The 24,087-nt window shown below is 42.1% G+C and overlaps 1 protein-coding gene across 1 annotated transcript in view; it reads left to right on the top strand.

Moving 5' to 3' along the window:
- LOC146385824 (voltage-dependent T-type calcium channel subunit alpha-1H-like) overlaps positions 1-24,087 on the top strand; it is a 60,600-nt gene that overhangs the window by 29,103 nt on the left and 7,410 nt on the right. The window contains exons 11-29 of the mRNA XM_084931797.1: positions 3,398-3,549; positions 4,054-4,239; positions 4,493-4,610; positions 5,099-5,254; positions 6,014-6,101; positions 7,729-7,916; positions 10,061-10,372; positions 10,985-11,085; positions 11,350-11,473; positions 12,864-12,932; positions 13,111-13,295; positions 13,381-13,507; positions 16,033-16,158; positions 16,246-16,335; positions 16,804-16,996; positions 21,258-21,409; positions 21,507-21,616; positions 21,700-21,833; positions 21,919-21,989. Of these exons, the coding sequence (XP_084787923.1) occupies positions 3,398-3,549; positions 4,054-4,239; positions 4,493-4,610; positions 5,099-5,254; positions 6,014-6,101; positions 7,729-7,916; positions 10,061-10,372; positions 10,985-11,085; positions 11,350-11,473; positions 12,864-12,932; positions 13,111-13,295; positions 13,381-13,507; positions 16,033-16,158; positions 16,246-16,335; positions 16,804-16,996; positions 21,258-21,409; positions 21,507-21,616; positions 21,700-21,833; positions 21,919-21,989 (2,682 nt within the window). The remainder of the gene's footprint in view (positions 1-3,397; positions 3,550-4,053; positions 4,240-4,492; positions 4,611-5,098; positions 5,255-6,013; positions 6,102-7,728; positions 7,917-10,060; positions 10,373-10,984; positions 11,086-11,349; positions 11,474-12,863; positions 12,933-13,110; positions 13,296-13,380; positions 13,508-16,032; positions 16,159-16,245; positions 16,336-16,803; positions 16,997-21,257; positions 21,410-21,506; positions 21,617-21,699; positions 21,834-21,918; positions 21,990-24,087) is intronic.

Raw genomic sequence — 24,087 nt, 5'->3', positions numbered from 1 at the left:
TGAAGACTACTTAACGAAATTAGACAAAAGCTTGTCAAAGAGAGTTCAGGCTGTGGTGAAGAATAAAGGTGGTCATGAACTATTATGTTTGTACTGCTATGACTGTACAAACTCTGTTTTTTCCCATTTTACACGTTTTAATAAACTGCTGCACCTGTTTCCCATTTTCCTGGAAAAATATAAAGACGCAAAGGTGAGCCCAAGACTTTTGCACAGTACTGTGTGATATATTGGAAAAGACACCTCATCAAGTGTGTGCGGGGCCTAGTTGAGTGTGCAGGTGAGGAAGTCATACGTGGCATCATTTTAAAGATGGTGAACATGATTAGAGTGCTTTTGAAGTGGAAATTTTGGACTTTTGAAATCATTTATGCAAACAAATTACCACCAGATATTTATCTGTGAAAACGATTAGCACACATGGTATAAGTATGCCTTCAAAAAGCTTTCAAAATACTGTTTTGAAATTATTTTGCATGATTGTGGACGAGTTTTTGTCATGGTCTTGTTGAACTTTTTGACCACTCTTCCAAGCAAACTGTTTGACGGCTTATTGCTCGTTCTGCCTGTTTCATAACATTTTAACGGGGTTCAAATCTCCTACGACAATTATCCTCATAAAAGGTCCACTTCAGTTTTCCGACAGATGCCTCACATTATCTTCAAGCACTCTTTGATGTGATGGAGAGAATTTGGCGTTGATTTAATTACTACAGGCTGCCCAGTCAGCAAAGGCAGCAAAGTGACCCCGAGCGCTAATATTTCCACTGCTACGCTTCTCCTGAAAAGATGTCTTTGGTCTGCACCAAATGTCTCTTCTGTTACTGTAGCCAGTCATCTCTGTATTTGTCTGTCCGGAGCACATTTAGTCCAAAAGGGTGGGTTTTGCCTTTATATTCACCAGCTCAAATTTAGGCGACTGCACTTCTAAGAACATGCACTTTCATACCAACTTACCTGCAAATTCTTTGCAGCCAACTGACTGCTCTTTACAGAGGAGTGTTAGGGACACATTGAGAAAAAATGTTATTGATCATTTTGGAGATTAAAGCCCTCTGCATAAAGCTTTGTGTACATGAGAACGTGAAATCGTACTGCAGAATCAGTTTTAGTTACAAGGAAATGATTTCTGTTTTATCACATAAACACAGTGAGGTGATACGTATAAGGATGGTGAACCCACACAATATTGACCAGATGAAATAGCTGGCAGTGGACAGATGCAAGGTTGTCGACGGTTACAGCCTCATGCAGTAAAGAGGATGTTGTATCACGAGACACGACAAGACAGCTGTTTAAGTTGTTTCACTGACTCATCTGCACGAGGCTTTTGTAGAGCGTATACGAGCCTCGGCAGCTATTATGAAATGTAATCTCCACATTTTGGGTTTAATCTCAATTTAATCGTAAAATATCAACTACACTTTATTCGATGGGCCACTGCCATGGCGATGATGTCATGAAGAAATTATGGTTAGTTTACTATGGCAACATTTGGACCCTAACAGATTACACGCTCATTGTAATTACAGCTCAGCCTTGTAGCTCATCACATGAAGTACATCCTTGACTGTGTATAAGACACGAGCGTGATTAATAACTCCTGAATCATGATGGCTGAAATACCTCAGTTGCACTAATTAATGTTTTGTTCTTGTGTCCAGGCATGCAAGAGATATTGTTATATCATGTACTTACCAGATAGTGAATTATCTCACGCTATGATAATACAAACGCCCTTATAGTATTCTGTATAAAACTCCTTGCAGACTCGCGTGGATACCCGGACGATTTTCTGAAGGCTTTGGGGAGCTTTCTCGATCTTGGCACGATGACAGCACTTTAATAGCAAAGACAGCAGCAGACCCTCGATATCAGACAGACAGGTTGAGACAGGCTCCATCTGTGATTCCCTAATCATTGGCAACACAGATTTTAGTGTCATGCTTTTGAAGGGTTGACAAATGTAGGACTCTACTTATTTTATTTAACTTTTTCTTAATGACAGCTACCACTAAGGTAACGCCTAACATAGCCTAACCTAACCTAAAAACATCAGAAATTAGTACATTAAATGGACAAACGTGTTGGGCCACACCTCTTAATCTCTGAATTCAGGTGATGTCAGTTGGCACAGGTGTATAAAATCAAACACGTGGCTGTGCTGCACAAACATTTGTGAAAGAATGGATCGTTCTAAAGCGCTCATCGAGTTTGAGTGCGCCTAAAAATTAACTGCTCACCCCTGATATGTGTAGATGACCAAGTACTTTTGTTGTTTTGATGTGGGTTTTTGTCCCCCAGAAGAACAAATGCTGCATATTACGATATTACAGGGTTACAGATAATTTTATGAAGTTCTTCGTTATAAAATAATTAATTATATTGGAACCCAGTGAGCATCTTTAAGACCGATATTTGGTGATTTAAGAGTCTGATAATTCTGGCAGAGGGTCCTTCCTATTAAAAGGGAGTTTTTCTTTACCACTGTCGCCAAGTGCTTGCTCATATTAGTTTTCTCTGTATAATTGTAGTCTTTACCTTACAATATAAATCCTTTGAGGCAGCTGTTGTTGTGATTTGATGCTATAATAATACAATAAATTTGAACTGAACTCAAATTAAAAAAAACCCAACATATCAGCCAGTATTATTTTTTTCAGACGCACAAACCATGAACAGGTTTCTCTAACATTTTTCACGTGTAATCATCATTTATGGGTCCCTACTTAGATAATATGACAAAGCAGTTTAAAGCACAGTCGTGTTTTGTTGTGCTGTTTGGCTCACACATATGGTGTGACGCTAACGCAGCAGCCTGCACGTCCTCCTTCTGCTCTCCCTGCTTTCATGTCATCTCTCTCAACTGTTATGATAAAAGTGGAAAACAGGGACAGGGCTAACAGGGAATTTCCCCTCTGGTAGATAAACTATGAAATATTAATGTTTGTCACGTGTTTGAAGGGTGTTTCTCCTGTCGCTTCACTATAAATTCAGATACTGATAGACTGGCACATAGCTAGCAAGTTTAGAGGTTACTAGACTTTATTGGGTTAACTTTTTAATTCTGTTAAAAGAGGATCAAATGTTTGATTGTCCAAATGTGCAAAAAAAATGCATGTTTTTACATAACAGTGGGCCTTTATGGCAAATTGATCAGTAGTCATAAACCTAAAAAAATATCTGGAAAAAAGAACAGCAACAAAATCTGACCAGCTTTAATCCGTGTGAACCCAAACTGAAGCCTTCACCAACATCTTGGAGATTCCTAACATGTTGAGTGCACTGAGCTCCGCGCTGTCTGTCTCTGTTTATTTGTTCATTTTTCTCTGTGCCCGTCCATCTCTGTACATCAATCTCTCCCTGTTTTCTCTCCACAAACACTGCACCTCTTCAGCCGCAGGAGCTGACAGATATTTTGGAGATCAGTAACATGGTGTTCACTAGTCTCTTCAGTCTCGAGATGCTGCTGAAGCTCCTGGCTCTCGGGCTCTTCGGCTACATCAAGAACCCTTACAACGGCTTTGACAGCGTCATTGTCATCATCAGGTGGGGGGAACTCTCTGTCTGTGTGTTTACCCCAAAAAGGGAATTCTTGTCATTAGTTATTCCTCCTGTTCTCACGTCTCGGGCTCTGCAGCTAAATCTCCCGAACTGCCAGCGATGCCGGTGCTGGCAGCTGAGCCAAGCGGTTGCACTCATAGTCCAGAGAGCCTGTATTCACTCCATTATGTAGTACTACAAGCTAAATTATGTATCCACGTTTGAAGGCCTTGCTTGTTTACTGTGCCAGTTCACGCTGCGCTGGCTTTCTTTATTGGCTGGTGAACTGTAAACAACACTGGCCCCACTTCGTTTTTTCGTTTGCCACACGTCACATCAAAAAGACTTGAGCGCTCTCTCCCTTCTGAAAAGATTCGGGAAGTTTTTCTTTCTTTCTTTTTGTTTTTGTTTTCCTGGGTGACGCTAATGCTGACAGAGGGTAACAGCTGATTCCTTAATCGCTTCAATGGAAATGCATCTCTGTGCTTTTAACCTGTGTGTGTGTTTCAGCGTGTGGGAGATCGTGGGTGAGGCCGAGGGAGGCTTGTCGGTGCTGCGCACCTTCCGCCTGCTGAGAGTTTTGAAGCTGGTCCGGTTCCTTCCTGCACTCAGGAGGCAGCTGGTGGTGCTGATGAAGACCATGGACAACGTGGCCACATTTTGCATGCTGCTGATGCTTTTTATATTCATATTCAGGTATATATTCACGAGTTACAGTGATGATTAAGCGTTTTCTCTGCTTTAATTATACTGTTATTACATTTCAAATGGCTACTGCTGGGATTTTCCTTCCTCTGTTATAAACTGATCACCACATGTGTCATCGGCTTTCATGTAGATACAACTGTGCACGCAGGCAGTATTACCACATCTTGTTGTTGCACATATTAAATTACTGCTTGATAAAAACATTACCTTACTGTTGTGTGTGTGTGTGTGTGTATTGCAGTATCTTGGGGATGCATCTGTTCGGCTGTAAATTTGGTTTGCGACAAGACAGCGGAGACACTTTACCAGACAGAAAAAACTTTGACTCCCTGCTCTGGGCGACTGTCACTGTCTTTCAGGTTAGACAAACATCCTCACATGCACCCTCGCTCAGGGACACACACGCGCAGAGCACACAAAGACACCGACGGTATTTGATTTGGAGGAATTTCCCCATCAATTACGCGCCACATTTAGGAGTGAGATTCAAACAACAGCTGCTGCAGTCACGAGCGCTTGCCCGTGATTTCATTTGCTCCGATTTGGGAGCGCGCACTCGGTTTTTCAGCATAAGTATAAAAAAACTGTCCCAGTGGGCAGGTAAGATGTTCCTCACGAGCAGAGGAGGAAGAGCAATAATGAAGCACTCACTCGGCGGGAGGTCATTTAACACTGATGAGCGTCATTACTGTTCAACTGACGACAAGATAATAAAGGAAGAAACTCACATTGTCTATTCTTGGAACACCTGCTAGCAACGTAGCGCGTCGCCTTTTGGCTCCTTGTGTGTTTGACGGCGTGTTTTTCTAACCCCCTGACGTCTCTCCGCATCTTATCTAATCTGCAGATCCTCACCCAGGAGGACTGGAACGCGGTGCTCTATAACGGGATGGCCTCCACAACGCCGTTGGCTGCCCTCTATTTTGTCGCCCTCATGACCTTTGGCAACTACGTCCTCTTCAACTTGCTCGTCGCCATTTTGGTCGAGGGCTTTCAAGCTGAAGTAAGGGCAAAGATGCCGTTTCATTTGAGCTACTTAGACAACGAGGCAGAGCGAATGAGACTAATTGAGCTCTGTTGTGTTGATGATACCAAAGCTGCCTACAAGAGAATAATCTCCTCCATCCTGCCTGTGTGGTTTCTCCTTTCTCTCTCTCTCTCTCTCTATCTTTATCATCACACTTTTCCTCTGTTGCTTTTTGCCTATCCTCCTTTCTCTCTTCCTCCATCTTTCTTTCTCACTGCAACACACACACACACACACACACACAAAATACTCTCCAGGGTAGGGATGTGTTTGATATCGCCTGCCATTCACAGCTGGTGAGCTTTTGTTGTTTAGTTTTCATCTTTTATCTCCGGCATCAGAGAGCGCTTGCTCTTTCTCTCACTATTGCGCACGCGCGCGCACACACACACACACACACACACACACACACACACACACACACACACACACACACACACACACACACAGATACCCTTTGCCAAAGCCGCCTGCCTCCATCTTTCTGGCGTGAATTTTAATTAAATTCAGTAAAGCTTTATTGGCGTGACTACAGGAGATCGCTGCCAAAGCCATCCACATAACTCAACTAGAGAACGCTGGAGATTCCCTCCGCCCGTCTGCCTAGTTTTCCTCTTAGTCTTTCCCGCTCGACCGAGATGTGCTTTTCACTTTTACAACACTGAGGAAGGGAAGGTGGTGATGGTGATGATTATGATGACTCTGGTGTATATATGCGTCTGTCTGTGTTTTCAGGGAGATGCTAACAGATCTGAGGCCGATGATGAGAGACTCTCGATGTGTTACGAGGACGAGGAGAAACTGAGAGAGCTGTACGCTGCAGGTACAAACTCGCAGATCAGCCGGACATGGAAGTGAAAGTTCACATGGAGTCGCCTTAAAATAGCCTTTTGGTGTATTCTGACCTGAATTCTTGGAGGTTTTTTCATCCTGTGAACATTTTAAAGGCTTTCCATAATTCTGCAAAATATTCTCTTGTTTTTAATCCCAGAAAGATTGAAAGATCTTTATCTGGATGCAGCGTTTTCAGTGGGAGAAAAGTTTAATCTCTCGTTCAACTGACGTCTTCAGTCTCGGCTGACTGCAGGTTTCCCCGACCTTATAAACAGCTGCGTAACGACTGAAATTCATGCCACCGACTAACAAAAAAGCCACAAGCTCAGTTTGTCTGATTTGGTTCAGTCAGCCGGCTGTTGGTTTATAATGGTGGGAAAGCTGCAGTCAGCCGAGACTGACGATGTCACCTTAATGAGAACACTGAGTCCAGATGAACAGAATCAACTTTTGGGGATTCTCTTACCTGGATTATTGAAGCAGGCATCAAGACATTACTCTTACTTTCACTCTGAGGGCTCATTAAAAGGGCAAAACCGCATAAACCTCACTGACATTACACATAGGCCATTATTTACTCACTCTGATGCTGTCTTTTTTTTAATGTTAATTCAAAATTTCAACCTACATTACCTCAAATTAGGCGTAAGATGAATCTGAAGGAGGTTTGGGCTTTTTAAGTAGAGGCTAATTTTGTTTAAATTGCATTTGTGAGCTTCTTGAGGGCAGCTCATCTGTATTTGCTCAAGGACAACATGGGAGTGAAAAATGGACACGAAACACATTGTGAACATTTAGTAACACAAATGTGCACTATCTAGATTTTTTTAAAATAATGCAGCACACTTTTACAGCTAATCCAATTATTACAGACTCCACGTTTAGAATATTTATGTGTGTCAACGTTTATATTGAACTTGCTTTACTCTCAGGGACAAATACTGATAACCTGTTTTATCTATGAATGTGTTTTTCTTGAGGTAAACGTTGTCCTCTTTGACAGTGAGTAATAAAGAATATTAGTACCCAATTTTTAAACGTTTTTAGCTTGATTCTCTAAATCATAAACTTTAAGTTGCGGATTATCAAATTCCCTGATGAAAAATTACTGACTGAAGTCTTAAACGTCTTCTTTCTAATGTCGAGCAGGAGCAGCGAAGTCAAATTTCACTGATATCTACAAAAAAATGCCCGTATTGCTCAGCTGATCTCAGTAAAGACTTTCCACATGGGTTTATGGGCTCACTCAGTAGTTGCTAAAGTCTTATTTAGTCACTAATTGTGATATCAAAGTAAAACACACACAAAAAGAGGATTTAATTTATGTTGGTCTGTTTTTGCCAGACCATGTGATCCAGAAGTCAGTTGCACAACTTTTAGTGCAGTCAGTTTGTCAGCTCCACAACTCATGCATAAGATCCACCTTAAAAACCTGAATATCCACAGAGCTTTACCAGCCAGTGAGTGCGATCGTGACATATACAGCCTATATGCAGCGGATACAGCCATGGTCAGTGCAGCCCTGATCCAAACGAAACCATGAAAATATTGCAAATCCCAAAATATAATAAATGAGAATCATTCTTTGACATCAAATATTCTGTGTGTGTGTGTAGAGCTGAAGATTCAGGCCATGATGCTGAGTCCCAATGGTCTCCTGAACCCAAAAGCCTCCATGCCTCCCCCTCCTCCTCCACCGCTGCCGGTCATCACGCACACTGCAGCTACGCCCACCATAAACTCCAACCAGTCACGCCGGGCCAGTGGTGCATCCATGGAAAACAGCCTTGAGCAAAGGTCACCGGTGAGCCTTGGGCACATGCTTTTATGTGGATATATATATGTTTATATAAAACCACGTTAAATATTTATTATAAATGTGAGTTAGAGAAACAGTTAATCAAAAGATGTTTGTTATGCAAAGGATATAAATCCAAGCTGAGCTGAAGCAATTTCTAAATGTTGAAGTCATAGAATGATAACAGAGAGCTTCATTAAAGCTACCTTGCAGAGGTTCATTTGTTTACTTTGTTTCCCAACAAACCCATTATGTGTCTTCTCAAGACACGACAAATTACTTGAGTGCATTTCTATCCTCATAAAACATTCACAAAGCCAAATATTTCAGCATTGTTTGGGCTGGCAGTCTTTTTGTTAGCAGGCCTTCTGCTGGCACTTTAGTATCACCAACTGTTGACGGGTTGAGTCATGTAGCCCTCCTTCTATGCACGGCTAAGCTTAATGTTTGAGCTGAAAGTCAGGTTCGTTTCACGTTGCTTTTAGGAGATTTGATGCCAACGACTCAGAAGATGTTTCAGACTGAAGTGAGGTGGCTGAAAATTTTAGCTTATCTTGATTAAAACATGTCCTCCAAGGGTGGATTCAGACTGGTCACGGTTGCCTTGCATTGTGCCGGAGCTCGATCGCTCCCCATTTTCCCCGCTCCCCAGCTGGTCTGCTCTTAATGAGCCAGGTCCACTTCAGTCTGTCCCGACTCCTTTCTCGTGCTCTCTCCCTTTTTTCAGACACGCATTCTTAAAAAGCGTTCTTGCAGAGCACAAGGGGTTCATGATTTTATGCAGTTTGTGGCTTAACTGGGCCAGTTCTTATGCCCTGTAGATTTGTTATTAAAGCAGGGATTTTGACAGAGGCAGCTGCTATTGAGCAAGTGGTGCAGTTCTGTGCTTGGATGGCCATCACACTACATGCGTACCATCACTGAATTCAACTGAAGCTCAGCTGTGACCACCTATTCGAGCCAGACAGGGCACAGTTCACTTAACTGCGAATGGCGCGCACTAGTAATCGCACTAGTGAAATGAGCTGGACTTTGGGGTCAGATGTGCTGGGGAACAGATGGCCTACGGTGAACACACCCTTAGTTAAAAAATGCAGGAGGGGAGCAGCAGCATGACCAGAAATAGAACAAAGCAGGCAACGTCAGTGGTGACAGATATGACAATGGTTATGTGAGACACGGATGGAAAGGACAAATTGGTCTGGAGGCGGGTTTCAAAGTGGCTTGCAGATACAGCAATAACTGTGGACAGGCTAAAGGACAGGTTGGAAAGAAAAGTGTATTGATGGACCATTGAGCGAATTCAGTTCAATTGAGTTCAGTTTTATTTATATTGCACTAAATCCCAAAGCAGTTTCTTCATAGCACTTTATATTTTAAGGTAAAGACCTTACAATAACATGGAGACAACCTTAAACCCACTATTAGCAAGAACATGGCAATAGTCACAAAGAAAAACTCCCCCAGCATTCTGCAGCATAACTGAGGGTTTGTTCAGGGTTAGCTGATCCAACCCTAACTATATGCTTTATTAAAAAGCAAAGTTTTAAGCTGAATCTTAAAAGTAAAGGGGGTGTCTTTCTCCCGAATCTAAACTGGGAGCTGGTTCCATTGAAGAGGGGCCTGAAGGCTGAAGGCTCTGCCTCCCATTCTACGTGTATATACCTAGGAACCACAAGTAAACCAGCAGTCTGAAAGTGAAGTACTCTATTGGGGTGACATGGTACTATAAAGTCTTTAAGATAAGATAAGGCTAGGTTATTCAAGTCCTTGTATGTTCCACTGGCAAATGGTTGCAGGTGGTTGCTCGCTGTGGGTAGTTGACACTGGTTACAAAGGTGCTGCACTGAAACCTCTTAAAATGTTATCAGATATCATCCTGTTGATTTACCCTGTTTCTCAGTAAGTTTAATAACTGTGCTGGGCCAAACAGACTTATCATTAGCGCAAATCCTGGTCATTTCCATGTAGAGGTTGATAAGGAGCACAAGATACAAACAAAATAGGAGCCCACTCATGAAAACATCACCCCGCTGCACTGCTAATGGCCAAAAACTCTACAGGGCAGCTTTAATCTGTGAAGAATGAAATCCTTATTTGCACTTGAAAGATAAGGCAGAAATCCAACAAGGCACTGGTTCTGTTCTAAGTTGTCTTCACAGTCCCTGTGGGACAGCGGGCCAGAGAGCCGTCGCTCCAGCTGGATCAGCATCGGCCGAGCCCCCAGCCTCCACAGGAAGAGCCAGTCTGGAGAAATGGAGTCCCTGCTGTCCGACACATACTCAAGCTCCAAAGCCAGCAGCAGGGAGCAGTCTCTGGACCAGTCAGAGTACCTGCAGGTGCCAATGCTCCTCTCCCCAGACTGTAACGGCACCACCTTCCACCTGCCAGACCACTGCTACGACGATGCTCCCCTGACATCGCATAACCACAGCGATCAAGAGGAAGAGGAGATTGAAGAGGTTAATGCCTATTTGTTTCATGAATTTGTCTCAGCAAATGAAAAACCATATAATATATATGTAAATGTAGACTCGGGCAGTTTTAATTGGCGTGTGTTCCAATCAGAGGGAGCAGGCATTTTGATGGCGTCCCATTTCTGTTATTCCTAGATAAAACAAGTTCATAAAAGAGCTTGTTTTGGGCATGTTCAGAAGTTCAAAAGCTGCTGCTAATTATCCCGCAAAGGCATAAATTCCAACCTGGCTGACCTTAAGACACTTTTGCTACTTAGAAAAATTTAATTAGCTGAATTTAAATTAGATCCGGGTGGAAGAATAACTCGGAATATTGTTTGAAAAAGAGCTGTGTTGGAATTTTTTGTGCATGCACACGAGGTCGCTGCAAAAAAAAAAGAAAAGAAAGAAAAAACCTTGGATAGAAATGAAAATGACTTCAGTTTCATTCTGCGGTATTGTGGGTGTATAAGATGATGAGCAATACTGATTTTCTGATTTTCTCCCACAAAACGCTACGTCCAGATGAACAGAATCAACTTTTGGAGCAATGCTGATTGTTGTAATGTAACGAGTGTACGCTGTGATGTCATTCGTCTGTTTGTGTGTTCATTCCAGAGTTTATGTAAGAGGCTGAAGAAGATACTGGAGCCATATGAGCCTCAGTGGTGCCTGGAGCATGAAGAGTGGTCCCTCTATCTGTTCGCTCCACACAACCAGTAAAGATACACACAAACACACGTTTATGCACAGCCCCTGATATTCTCCAGGGTGGCCTTGGTGGCCTTAACCTCACGCATGTGTAAAAATTCACAGCTAAAGTGTGAAGGCGACAGCTGAAGCTTGGTTGTACAATTTGTACTTTTATCAATTAAACCTGGCAGAAATGCAGCGGTGGAAGTGATGCAGGTGATGTGTTGAATAGAAAATAAACACTGGGGTTGTTGCCGATCCTTTTCTCTTCTCACACCGTCTCTCTGCAGGTTCAGGTTGTGCTGTCAGAGGGTCATAGGTCACAAGATGTTTGATCACATCGTCCTGCTTTTCATCTTCCTTAATTGCATCACCATCGCCCTGGAGCGACCTGACATACAGCCACACAGCATGGTACCTCATACACACACACACACACACACACACACACACACGGTTACTACACTTGTAAGGAGAAGTATTGACATAAGCACCATCATAACGACATTCCAGACCCTGACCTTTAACCTTTAAGCCGGACTTAATGGATGTAATTTTACACTGAAACTCTGTTTCTTGTCTTCCTTGGTTGGTTTAACTGGATATTATTGATATAATTTCCATCTTCATTGTGCTTTTTATTTGATGATTTGACAGATTTGAACTCATTATGCATTAGTCTAAGTGCTTAGATTAAGTCTGAACGTAACAGCTACAATACTGTGCAAAAGTCTTGAGCCACCCCAAAAGTCTTTAGATTTTGCTTCATATGATCTAGACTTTCATTTTTAAAGTAGTCTTGAGCAATGAATGAACCACTGACCTAACTCAAGGGCTGAACCAGTGTTGTGTTTAGAGATAACAGACAACACAGCGAAGAAGCAATTTTGAATTTTATCTTTAAGCACTTTGTCATTAACAGCCTGTTGCTTCCATTACTTTAGTTGAACCTACAAAACTGCTAAAGATACCACAATTTGGCAGTTGTCGAAATATTATTTGTGCACCAGTAAGGAGATTCCCAAATAGTTATGAGCTAAAAGAATAGAAGTGGAAACACCATAAGAGTTTGATCCATGCAATACCATCTGGAAAGCATCTGATTGGCAGTAGTTGGATTTTTCATTATCATAATGACCCCAAACACACTGCTAATGCAGTAAAAGCATACCTGGATAGAAAAACGCACAGCGAATTGGCCTCCCCAGAGCACGGACCTCGATATTATCCAAGCAGTGCGGGATCATCTTGACAGAAAAGGGAACAAAAGGCAGAAACATCCAAAGAAGAGTTTTAAATGTCCTTTAAGAAGCCTGGAGAACTGTTCCTGAAGCCAAACTCTGTTTCAACTTATATACTGCGTTTCTATTTATGTTTGCACGTGTTTCAATAAATCGCCACTTCTATTTCTCAGTTTCCTAGAAAAAGTGGCAGATCAGGACTTTCACGCAGCACTGTAATCTAAACCTTAAACAGCTCAAGACGCGACTCACGGCTCACAAATACAGAAGCAGCATACGTCTTTTGCATGACCACGCACACAAAGAGGGGCTGTTTACTACAAGAGCTCATGTGCTTGTAGCTGATGTAAGAGTCTCTATAACAACACGTGTTGTTCCCAGTATGCTTTTATTATGTTTCTACAACGATTGCTGTGCATTTTTTTTTCAGCTCGTTATGCAACACTTTGTGCTCCAGAATCAAAGCTAAGGCTACAAAGCCTTTAAATTGACGAATGCGCTTCCTGCTGTTAATCTGTGCATGCTCTCACGCCTGTGTGTGTGTGTCTGTGTGTGTGCAACAGGAGCGGATGTTTCTCAGTGTGTCCAATTACATCTTCACTGTGATCTTTGTGGGCGAAATGATGATCAAGGTAACCATAACAGTGAACATTTTCTGAATAAGCACTCCACTCCAAAGTAATTTTCTTGATTCTAAAGAGGCAATTTTCGTTGCTGGTGTTGATCAGAATGGCTTTCATTCTCATTTTACACCTCAGCTTATTTAATTATTTCAGTAATTTTGTTGGATCTGTGCACGTCTGCATGCAGGTGGTAGCTATGGGCCTGTACTTTGGAGAGGGTGTGTACCTGCAGAGCAGCTGGAATGTCTTGGATGGGCTCCTGGTGTTTGTGTCACTTGTGGACATCCTGGTGTCCATTGCTTCAGCAGGTGGTAATCGGATCTTAGGCATCCTCCGGGTCCTTCGCCTGCTCCGCACACTTCGACCACTCAGGTGCAAATCAAGGAGATTATCATCTGTGTTTACTCTGCTGATATTATATTAAGGACTGTCTAACCTGTGTGTGTGCTTGCTGCAGGGTGATAAGTCGTGCTCCAGGTCTGAAACTGGTGGTTGAAACTCTGATCACATCTCTCAGACCAATTGGGAATATTGTTTTGATCTGCTGTGCTTTTTTCATCGTGTTTGGAATTCTGGGAGTCCAGGTAAATGTTCATGCGTTCCCCGTTCGTCCTCTGTCAGTTAAAGATAAGCTCCATCATTTTTCCCCCGAGACAGCAAAATACAAAACACGTCAAACTCATTTTCACTCGATTTGATATGACCGAACATTAAAAGCTCGTTGTGTTTTCTGCTGCAAGAAGACACAGATCACTGTGGTTTAAAGTAAATGAGCTCAGAGAAAGCTTCAGGTAATAAAAAGTGAAGAGAAAAATTGGGAGGAAATGCAAATGAGCTGCTGATTATGCACCAGTCCCTGGAAGTAATTAAAAAAAACAACAACAATAGTTCAACAGGGGGAATGTGCTGAGAATGTGGTTTTTAAATCGGATTTTCACCTGGATTTTAATATTACTAATAAAATTCATAAATACAGCTTATTATTTATTAAAATAACTTAATATTCAGAATGAGCTAATAAACTATAAATAACACACTTTGCTTGATATAAAAGATCAAAAAGAATATCATGTTGCTTTGGTTTCAGACCTCAGGGTTAGGACTGTTAATAAGCTCTGAAGCCAAATAACAGGATACAGTATAAGAAAGGAAAAAAAGCGCAAATAAAGTTTAATTTGTTACTACTTTTAAATAGTAGCTTGATTGCTCTTACCTTAGAAAACCAGCTTGGATCAGCATCCCTCAAATGACATATTAGTGTGTTTCTAATGTAAAGGACAGTGAAAGTCTGAAAGGGGAGGTGTTTTTTTTTTTTTCTTGCAGTTTGTTTAGGTTTGGACACAAAAGAATTACTGATCAGCATTTCACCTTTTTTTTACAGTCTGAAACATGAATTAACACTTAATTTTCATCTTTATCTGCAAGCTAGGTCGTAGCCACTGTGATGTCAAGCTAAATGCTAAAGTATTTGGACTTTAGCATTTAGCATTCAGGCTGCCGCCATGTTTTTTGGGGGGGTGGGGGGTTGGTTTCACAATTGAACATATCATAATGAGGTGCAGGGGGGCTCCAGGTATCAACTAGTGCTAGCAAGATTTGTTCAAAGCTGCGTATACAAACTGCTAATGAATGCTAAGCTAACAGACTAATAAAACCCTCAAAGTTCGCTCTCCAAAACTGAAGCACAAACTTCTTGGACAATGTGTGCTATACAGGGAGACATTTTATTTGTCAGATATTTCCATTAAAATGCTCCAGGAGACACCAACACCGCAAACACAGTGGAGAGGTTCAGTTCAGTGACTCCAATTAGTGGCGCTGAGGCCTGGCAGCGATGATTGGCTACGCCTGCCTGTGTTGGGACACCTGTCAATCAAAGTAGCCGTGCCCTTAACTCAATTATCCAGGTGGTTGACTTATAAACTTAGAGTTGTTACGAAGGGAGAAACTATCAGAGAAACAGAGGCCAAAAATTGCTTTTTGTACCAGATTGTAATTATATACTTTTCTTCTGCTGTAAAGGGGTGTCAAACATAAGGCCTGTGGGCCAGAATTGGCCTAGCAAAGACTCCAATCTGGCCCCAATGGACGGCTTTGGAAAATGTGAGGGAGGTCATAAATTTAGAATTTTTAGCTGTATTATTTAGTTTTACACCATTGGCTACTGAAGTAGACCTCCACCATGGCCATTCATGCTACACCAAAGTAAAGAAGTAATATATAAACAATTAAATTGCAGAAAAGTTCCTGTTTTTTCTTTATGTACTATACAAATTTCATTTTTCTTATAATGGGTCCACAGTAAAAAAAAAAAAAGAGGGAAAAAAGGGAATTTTCTGTGCATTAACATAAACTTTCTGCTTTATAATTTCAGGGCAGTCTGGTCTAAGAGTTACCAAAACTTTGTAATTAATTTTACACATTTATTTCTTACACTTTAAGCCCAAAAATTTCTTTCATTTACTAGAGCCTACTAGAGATGTGCTGTTGAAATTGCTTATTTTAAGCTTATTTTTCTTATATAACGATATCTCAGGGATTAAATGTGAGGTAAAACATCTTTGCACTAATAGGAGCCAGGCTCAAGTGCACATTTAAAACAGGCTGGATAGTCTCCAGACACATTTACTTCTTCACGCGTTGAAGTCCTTCAGAAATACTTTAAAACAAAAGAATCTATTAATGAAACTTCCTTTAAGGTTTAAAGGCTCTCACCACATCTTAAAATGTCAAAGTCAGGGAATGAATGTACAGTACCGTTTTTAAAAACTCCACTCAAAGCCAGTCAGTTCATTTTCATGGCTTATGTTTCTCTTTTTGCAAATACAAATATTCAGATTTAATCCTTGCAAGGATATAATACCTAATGAACGCTGAAGCTAATTAACACGTAGGCTTATATTTGACGAAAAGCACGCTATCAGTGGGTTATCTTCTAATGAGAACACCCATGCTGGAGTGATTCTGCACAGGAGTCTGCAGGCTCTTGCAGACTGTTTACTGTACAGCAATATAACAGCCTCTGCTCTGTTGTGTGAAGGTTTGTTTACACTGCCTTGAGGTTACAGTCGTCTCTAATGTTTTTTTCTCTGTGCTCACACTTGCGCAGCTGTTTAAAGGGAAATTCTTCTACTGCGACGGGATCAATGTAAGTAACATCACCAATAAAACTGAGTGTCTGCAGGCTGGTTACCGCTGGCTACGGCGGAAATACAACTTCGACAATCTGGGACAGGTTTGTCACACTCTTGGACAGACATCTGCTCTTACAGGCTGGTAATCGTAGCAGCAAAGCTGAATTATGTGCCTATCATCCCGCCAGGCGCTGATGTCGCTCTTTGTGCTGTCGTGTAAGGACGGCTGGGTCAGCATCATGTACGACGGCCTGGATGCCGTGGGTGTGGACCAGCAGGTGAGGAGAGGCAGTCTCGCACACAGCGGGGGGGGAGGGGGGAGGGGGGAGCGGGTGTGTGGTGGATTAAAAAGTGAAAATCAGGGAGATGAACGACTCATTCAGCGAGTGAATATTTCCCTGTGATTTCCTTCTTTTTTGTGTCATTCTTAGGAACACTTGATCTTGTTTGTTTGAGTGTGAAAGGGGAAATATCTCAGGATTGAGGTGTAGCTGTGCAGAGAAAAGAAAAAAAAGGCAGATGGATGAATAGATGTGAGCTGACAGAGCTGGCAGTTTTAGTGCTGACTCAGTACTTACATTGTCTTCTTGTTTGTGCTCTCTCCTTTTCTTCCTCTACACCCCTCCTCACCTTCTTTCATCACTCTTTTGTCCTTCTGTTCTTGTTTTTTTTTTTTACCTTTTGTGTCTCTGTGCTACCTCCTGTCCTTTCTTCTTCGCTTTTTTTCTCTCTGTTTCTCTCTGCAGCCAGTGAGAAACCACAATCCTTGGATGCTGCTGTTTTTCATCTCATTCCTGCTCATTGTCAGCTTCTTTGTGCTCAACATGTTTGTGGGCGTGGTGGTGGAAAACTTTCACAAGTGTCGTCAGCAGCAGGAGGAGGAAGAGGCGCGGCTGAGGGAGGAGAAACGACAGAAGCGACTCGAGAAGAGGAGGAGAAGTGAGGAAGTGTTTCGGGAAAGTGGGTGGAGGGACATCAGAGTAAAGTACTGTGCAAAAGTCTTGAGTCACCTCTCATTGCTTCATATTTGGCTAGAAAAATGGGAAATAGGTGCAGCCATTAATTGAAATGTGGAGATATAAATGGAAATACAGTATAGAAGACAGAAACAGAATTTGTACAATTCTGACAACCCCGAATGCCAATATTTGGTATTGACTTTATTCTTCAACACTGTCTGAGCTCTCATAGACAAGTGTTATTGTAATTTATTTAAGTGGTCTCCAGGAATAGTTCTCCAGGCTTCTTGAAGGACATTCAAAGCTGTTCTTTGGATGTTTCTGCCTGTTGTTCTGTTCTCTGTCAGGATGATCCCACAGTGCTTCAGTAATGTTGAGGCCGATCCATGACTGATAATGTTCTTTCTTTGCCTTCCACTTGTTCTGTTTCCTTAAATGTTGTGAGGACTACACAGAAAACTGCATAGCATGGCAAGATAAACCACATTTAAGGCTAATAGGTCTTTGGGAATCACCTTGTTGGTGCAAAAATACTATTTTATGCTTTTAATAATAACAATTTTTTTGTGTTTTTTTGTGTTTTTGCTAAAAGCCTTTACGAAATTCTGCATGAAATTCTCAGTTTTTTGGACGCTAACTTGTCACGTAACATATATATAGACTGAAATCACTGTGATTTTGTGAAAAATATGTCAACCTATGACCAGCTGGTCCTGATGTTTCCAAACAAGAAAAGGAAAAAACTGAGATTCTGGGTTTCTTGCAACTCTCACGAGAAGGCAGCAGGAGGAAGAATTTCATGTTTTGACCCAGGAGTTGAAATTCTATCGCGTCTGCTTCTGTGCATATTTCAGGATGTCAGTGGGACAGTTTAAACTTTTATTGGCAGACTTGGCATTTATTGTGGTCAATGTGAATGGCTCTATTAAGAATAGGTGAGTCCGAAAAATAGTTTTAAATCACAAAATATTCGCACAAATTTTACACGTCCGGTGTGTAAAGGCCTTAAAGATACAATTTGAAATGGGCTCTAAGTTGTCTGCTATGTGTAGACGCAACATCGGTTCATCCCTTGAGCTGGATGTCCGTTTATGCTTGAATGATTCACACGTCAGTGTTCAGCGGCTTAACAAATGAAAATGGTCAGGTACAAGGACTGGACTGAAAATGGGTGAAAAAGCAGCCAATGTCCAAAGAAAAAACTTTGAAAGACCTTCACAAAGCCGGGAGAACTGTTACTCAGGACCACTTTAAAAAATGGCAGGAGGGCCGGCTCAAAATCTGCACAGTGCTTTAAGTGGACATCCAAACGTTACACCTGTAACTGCTTAACATGTGATTCCTAAACCACCTGAAAAAAAACCATGCAGTCGTGATTCAAGAAAGGGGACACACACGTTGCATTCACTTCACTTCCTTTAAGAGGTATTGTAAAGATCTTGAACCACTGGTGGCTTCACCCTACCCAGAAGTCTATAGAGTCTCCCCTGATAGTTGCACCATTTTCCATTCTGCCTGCTAGAGTTGCCTCCTCTGCTCTTTACTCCCTTGGCCATGAAAATGATCCCATCACCATATACCACCCTAAATCTAGTAAAATGTCTTTTTTTGGTCTATCGCAGGCCTAACACAGAGAGACAGACAACCATTTGCATTCACATTTGCGGGCAATTTAGAATCACAAATTGTGAGAGGAGTACCTGGAGAAAACCCACGCAGACACAAAGAGAGCATGCAACTCCACACAGGAAGGTCGGGTGATGGAGTTAAACTCAGGGCCTTCTTGCTGTGAGGCAGTAGTGCTAATCACTGTGCAACCATCCTGCTCCCTCTCTTCCAAAAAACAGAAGCAGAACATGAGTGCACTATTTCCTCCCATAGGGGCTAAATAATCATCGATACTCATTATTCCATATGGGCTGATAATTACACAACATAGGATCACTACAGGATGTCAGCTGCAGGTCGATAGTCGATGTTCAGCGGCACATATAGATCAATCAGCGTTCTTTTGCTGTTTATTACAGTTAATCATTGGGTCCTGGGCTCTCTCCATGTGATCGCATCTGTCTTTGTGACCTCATCTCTCTATGCTGCTGTTCCTCTTTTAAGTTCTCTTTCACTCCCTCTCACTGTGGGACAGTTTCAGTGGCCAAATCGACTGCAAATGCAAATGCAGATGATTCATAAATACGCTTCAGGGGAAACTAATTATGGCTGGAAGATGTATCAGTTGATTTCTACAAAGGGAAAAGTAAGGTCATCCCGCTCCCTTTCTGCGCTCGGCCCATGTTCCGCACTAAGATCACAGTGAGTGCCGGCTAGCTCGCCCAGCGTGCCTCAGAATTAGTCATTTGTAAGATGGTTAACACGGCTTTAATCACACGTGGAGGTGTAAGGTAAGGCTTTCACACAGTGTGCCTTGCGACAGAAATGCTCTAGCTTAACAGTCCTCTCCTTCATCCTCCGAGCTCGTAGATGAGGCAGTGGCTTTCTCATGTCCTGACTCATCTGCTGCTACGGCAACGGGAAATAACTCTTCCTGCATCTCCTCTGGCCTCGCCTGCGCCCGTTAGCTTCCATCTCCTTTTCCTTTGAAAAATGTTCATACATCCCTAGCCTAGCGACCAGCAGATGCCAACAAAGACAAGTCCTCACACACACACACACACACACACACAAAGAGAGAGAACAGAGAACAACCCAAAAAGAGTTGAACATTTTTCATGTGCTCGATGAGCAATATCCATTATTTTCCAGCTTTAAGGCACGATTATGTTTTCTTTTGGAGGAGCTATTCATAAAGCATTCTGAGCCCAGGTCTGCCGACGCCTGTACACGAGCACATTATTCCCAGTGTCCGGAACGATCAGCTTCCATTCGAACTGGTGCGTCAGAGTGCGCTGAAAGTAGGACATGTCATTTGTGGTTTATGAGTGTCTCTTTTCTCTGCTCTACTATCTCATCAGGTCTGTCGGTGTTAGAGCATTTTACTTCTCAGCATTAAATTTCATAAAAGCCAGCATGTGTTGACGAGTAAGCTTGACTTATTATTATTCCTCATTCTTTTCTTTTCCTCACTTTTCAAAGCAAATCTAGTTTTAGTTTGTTTATGTCACTTCTCCTTTGGAGTCTGAAGCAGAAGAAACGGGTGCAGAGGGAAAAGGTACAAAAAAAATGATCCTGCTTTAAACAACAAGGGAAACATGCCTGCTGGAGAACTGAAAGAAAATGTTGGCGCTGATGCTGGCAGTAAACCCAGCGTCACTGCGTCAGCCAGTCAAAAGTGCTCCAACCAAACTAATGGAGCTATTTCTTTATGGAGCTTAGTACATGGACCTATTATACATTCACTGGCCAGTTTATTAGGTACAGTGTGCTAGGGCCCGCTTTTGCCTCCAGAACTGGTTTAGTTCTTTATTGCATCGATTCAACAAGGCGCAGCAAGATTTTGGTCCACATTGACATGAAAGCATCACACAGTGCTCCATATTTGTTCCACCACATCCCAAAGGTGCTCTGTTGGACTGAGATCTGATGATTGTGAAGGCCTTCTGCTCCTGTAGACCATCTGCTTCAAGCACATTCAGAGATGCTCTTCTGCATTCCTTTGCTCTAACAAGCAAACTTCAGCAGGTTATCTTGACCTTGTCTACTTGCCTGAGTTATTGTGATGTCACTGGCTGAGTGGATAGTTTTGTTAACGAGCAGTTAAAGAGGTGTATCAGTTGGAGCCTGCTGTTGTCTAAAATTTTATGCTGAGGCATTAAATTGTCTTAAAATTGTATCAAATATTCCCTTGTCAGGGAATGTGTCTACATAGTTCTGGTCATTTCGCATAGGTGTGCACACACGCATAGTCAACACCCCTACATACACACACATTTTCTTTCTCTTGCTAGATTTCTGTCTCTCTCTCTGTACGCTCACTCTGCAGTGTAATCTCTAGTAGTGCTCTCCTCTTAGTCAGTTAACTGTCTGGCAGCAGACAGCGAGGGTTTCTGCTCAAAGACACCTTGAGGTGCCGTGGAGAGTGTGTGTGCATGATGGATAGGACTGAATTCCTGAGGTGGCACTTTTAGTCTGTGCACACACACGCATGCACACACCAGAGTGCCACTTGGCACACACTTCACCAGTGACCTCATAGCCAATATCATATTTTTCTTTCAGAAGCATTTTAATGACTCTCAGTGTGTGTGTGTGTCTGTGTTTGTATCTGTGTGTGTGTGTGTGTGCAGGGGCCCTTGAGAAGCCGTATTACGCCGACTACTCCCCGTTACGTCGAAGCATCCACACCGTGTGCACCAGCCACTACCTGGATCTCTTCATAACCATCATCATCTTCACAAACCTCCTCACCATGAGCATGGAGCACTACAACCAACCTCAGGTAACCATGGCAACACCTTCCTCCACCTGTCCTAAAACCATAGTAATGAAGCACAATGCAGTGGTATTGTAGAAGTGTGTATCTGTGTGTCCTGCAGTACCTCGAGGAGATACTGAAGTACTGCAATTATGTCTTCACGCTGGTTTTTGTCATCGAGGCCATTCTGAAACTCATCGCGTTTGGTCTTCGGCGCTTTTTCAAAGAGAGGTATCCCCAGTCACGCATAGAGATGGAGGCTCTCAAAAAGCATCCCTCAGCAGCTAATATTGTTTTTGTCCGTGTGTGTCAAGATGGAACCAGCTGGACCTCGCCATTGTGTTGCTGTCCATCATGGGTATCACACTGGAGGAAATAGACCTGAGTGCTTCCCTGCCCATCAACCCCACAATTATACGGATAATGAGGGTCCTCAGGATAACACGAGGTAAGCACACAGGGAGACAAACACACAAAAAAAACAAACACGACGGCGTGAGGCTGATAAGAGCTGACATGTTGCGATATTTCAGTGCTGAAGCTGTTAAAGATGGCGACGGGGATGAGAGCTCTGTTGGACACGGTGATGCAGGCTCTGCCTCAGGTAAGAAGCATCTATTGTGCTTGTACAGTTAAACATGTCTTTTTAAATGCCTGCCTGGTGTCCAGATCTGATGAAAAGCAGATGGCTTGTTTTATTTAGCAATTTACGAGGCCTGGCACGGACTGCCTCTCCCATGATTTATCACTTATTCCTCCCAAGCAGTGCTATACCAGCGACACCTAATAATCACTAAACAAAGAAGAAGACATACTCAGATTCAGCTAAAGGGTACCTTCTGATCCTTAAACTCATCAGTTAAATCCTGACTTTATGGCATGTTATGAAACAGCTTCGCTTTGGGATGATTGTTTTGTTGCTTGCTGACGAATAAAGCAGAACATCCAAAGATCCAATCTGAAAAGCTTTCTTTTCTTTGAGGCACAAAAACTCTGCAGACAAAAGCTGCATTCAGGCAGATTTTACCAGGCAAATACACTGGTAGATATATCACACTTTTCCACTGTATTTAAGCACTCAAACCACTTTCTTACTATAAGCTTCATTCACACACCCATTCATATTTGCACCACCAACCGCCAATCACATCGCCAACCTTCTGATTACCTCCTGAGCTCCTTTCCTGTGTGATTTTTTTTTTCAAGCCTGTGATTATGTCCCCTACAATAGGCTAATACTGACAGCCTGGACCACTACCTCAATGTGCTTTATATTGTAAGGTAAACCCCAATCAAACAACCACCTATGAGCAAGCACTTGGCGACACTGGGAGGGAAAAACTCCCTTTTGACAGTCTCAGGAAGGGGCGGCTGGTTGGGGATAATAGAAGGGAGATGGATGTAGTCATTGTGACGCCACCGGGGGTCTGCAGACTCTCCTTTTGAAGCCAAAAGTTATGAAATTTAAATGAAAGGCTGCTGTGCTAAGTTAGCAGCTAGCTTGGTTAGCAAGACTCCATGGGTGCAACCCAGTCACAGATACCTGCTAATTAGTGCTAACTACGGATGGCCCTGTTTAGCTTTTTTCAGTTAAGATATGCTGTTGATACCTTGGCTGTCTAAAACACTGGCTAACACAATGGAAACAGTTAAAAATATTAGAATATCACGCACAGAAAAAAAAGCTAAGCTAAGACTTCTCAGCCAGTTTGACCTATCCACAAAGCTAGTCATATTTTTTGCCACATAAATGCATTAACTTTTTCCCCCATAAAGACATTTGAAGACCTCCTCTGTGCTCTTAATAATGAGTTTTGACAAGTATATATCAATAACGCTGGGTTAAATGACCATTAGAGTAGCCATAGTAACCTGTATAGGCAGAGATAACCCTCAGTAATGTCTAATACACACCCAGCTATTTTGTTCTGGAAACAGGCCGGAAATATGACACAAACTTCTCAGTTCAGAAAAGAAAAACAAGGGTTAGCCACAATAGGCGTCTACTAAGGAAAAAAAGGCCTAAACAAGGTTGAAATCCAACATCTAGCACCTGCCTATCACTAAATTGCTACATCAAGTTATCCGGTCAACTACTAATTGGAAGGTTTGTGGTTTGACCCCTGGCTGCTCCAGTCTGCATACCAAAGATCTTTGGACAAGATGCTAACTCCAAGTTGGTCTACGATGCATCCATCACAGTATGACTGTGTGTGAATGTTAGACAGAAAGCATGTATGTAGAAAAGGCAAGGGAAAATTTTCTCACATGATTGAGGCAAGGTGTATGAAGTGCTTTGAGTGCTCCAATAGAGTAGAAAAGGACTTTATAAGAACAAGTCCATTTACCATTTATAGTAAAAAGGTAAAAAGAAAAGAAAATGTGTCTTAGATGTGGGAGCAGCAACATTAGTTCACCATTTTGGTCCAGATTAAAATATTCCAACTATTAAATGGATTATCATAAAATGTTTAGCAAATATTCACGATGAGGCCAAATGAATTTAGCTTTCCAGCTGACAGCTGATGTTTGTAGCTTTCATTTAAATTTCTTCATGATGTGGATGGATTGTAGTGAAGTTTAGCGTCACTGTTTATGTTCCTCTGTGGCTGAACACTCTCTTAAGTTAACCTTTTAATGGTTAACATGCGAGTGTCAGATTTTACCTGATATACTAGTAGAATATGGTCTGCACTTTTACA

This window comes from Perissodus microlepis, chromosome 6 (genome assembly GCF_051167445.1).
Source record: "Perissodus microlepis isolate ML-2025 ecotype Zambia chromosome 6, ASM5116744v1, whole genome shotgun sequence".
NCBI classification, from domain to species: Eukaryota; Metazoa; Chordata; class Actinopteri; order Cichliformes; family Cichlidae; genus Perissodus; species Perissodus microlepis.
This window is presented reverse-complemented; position numbering and strand designations above follow the sequence as displayed.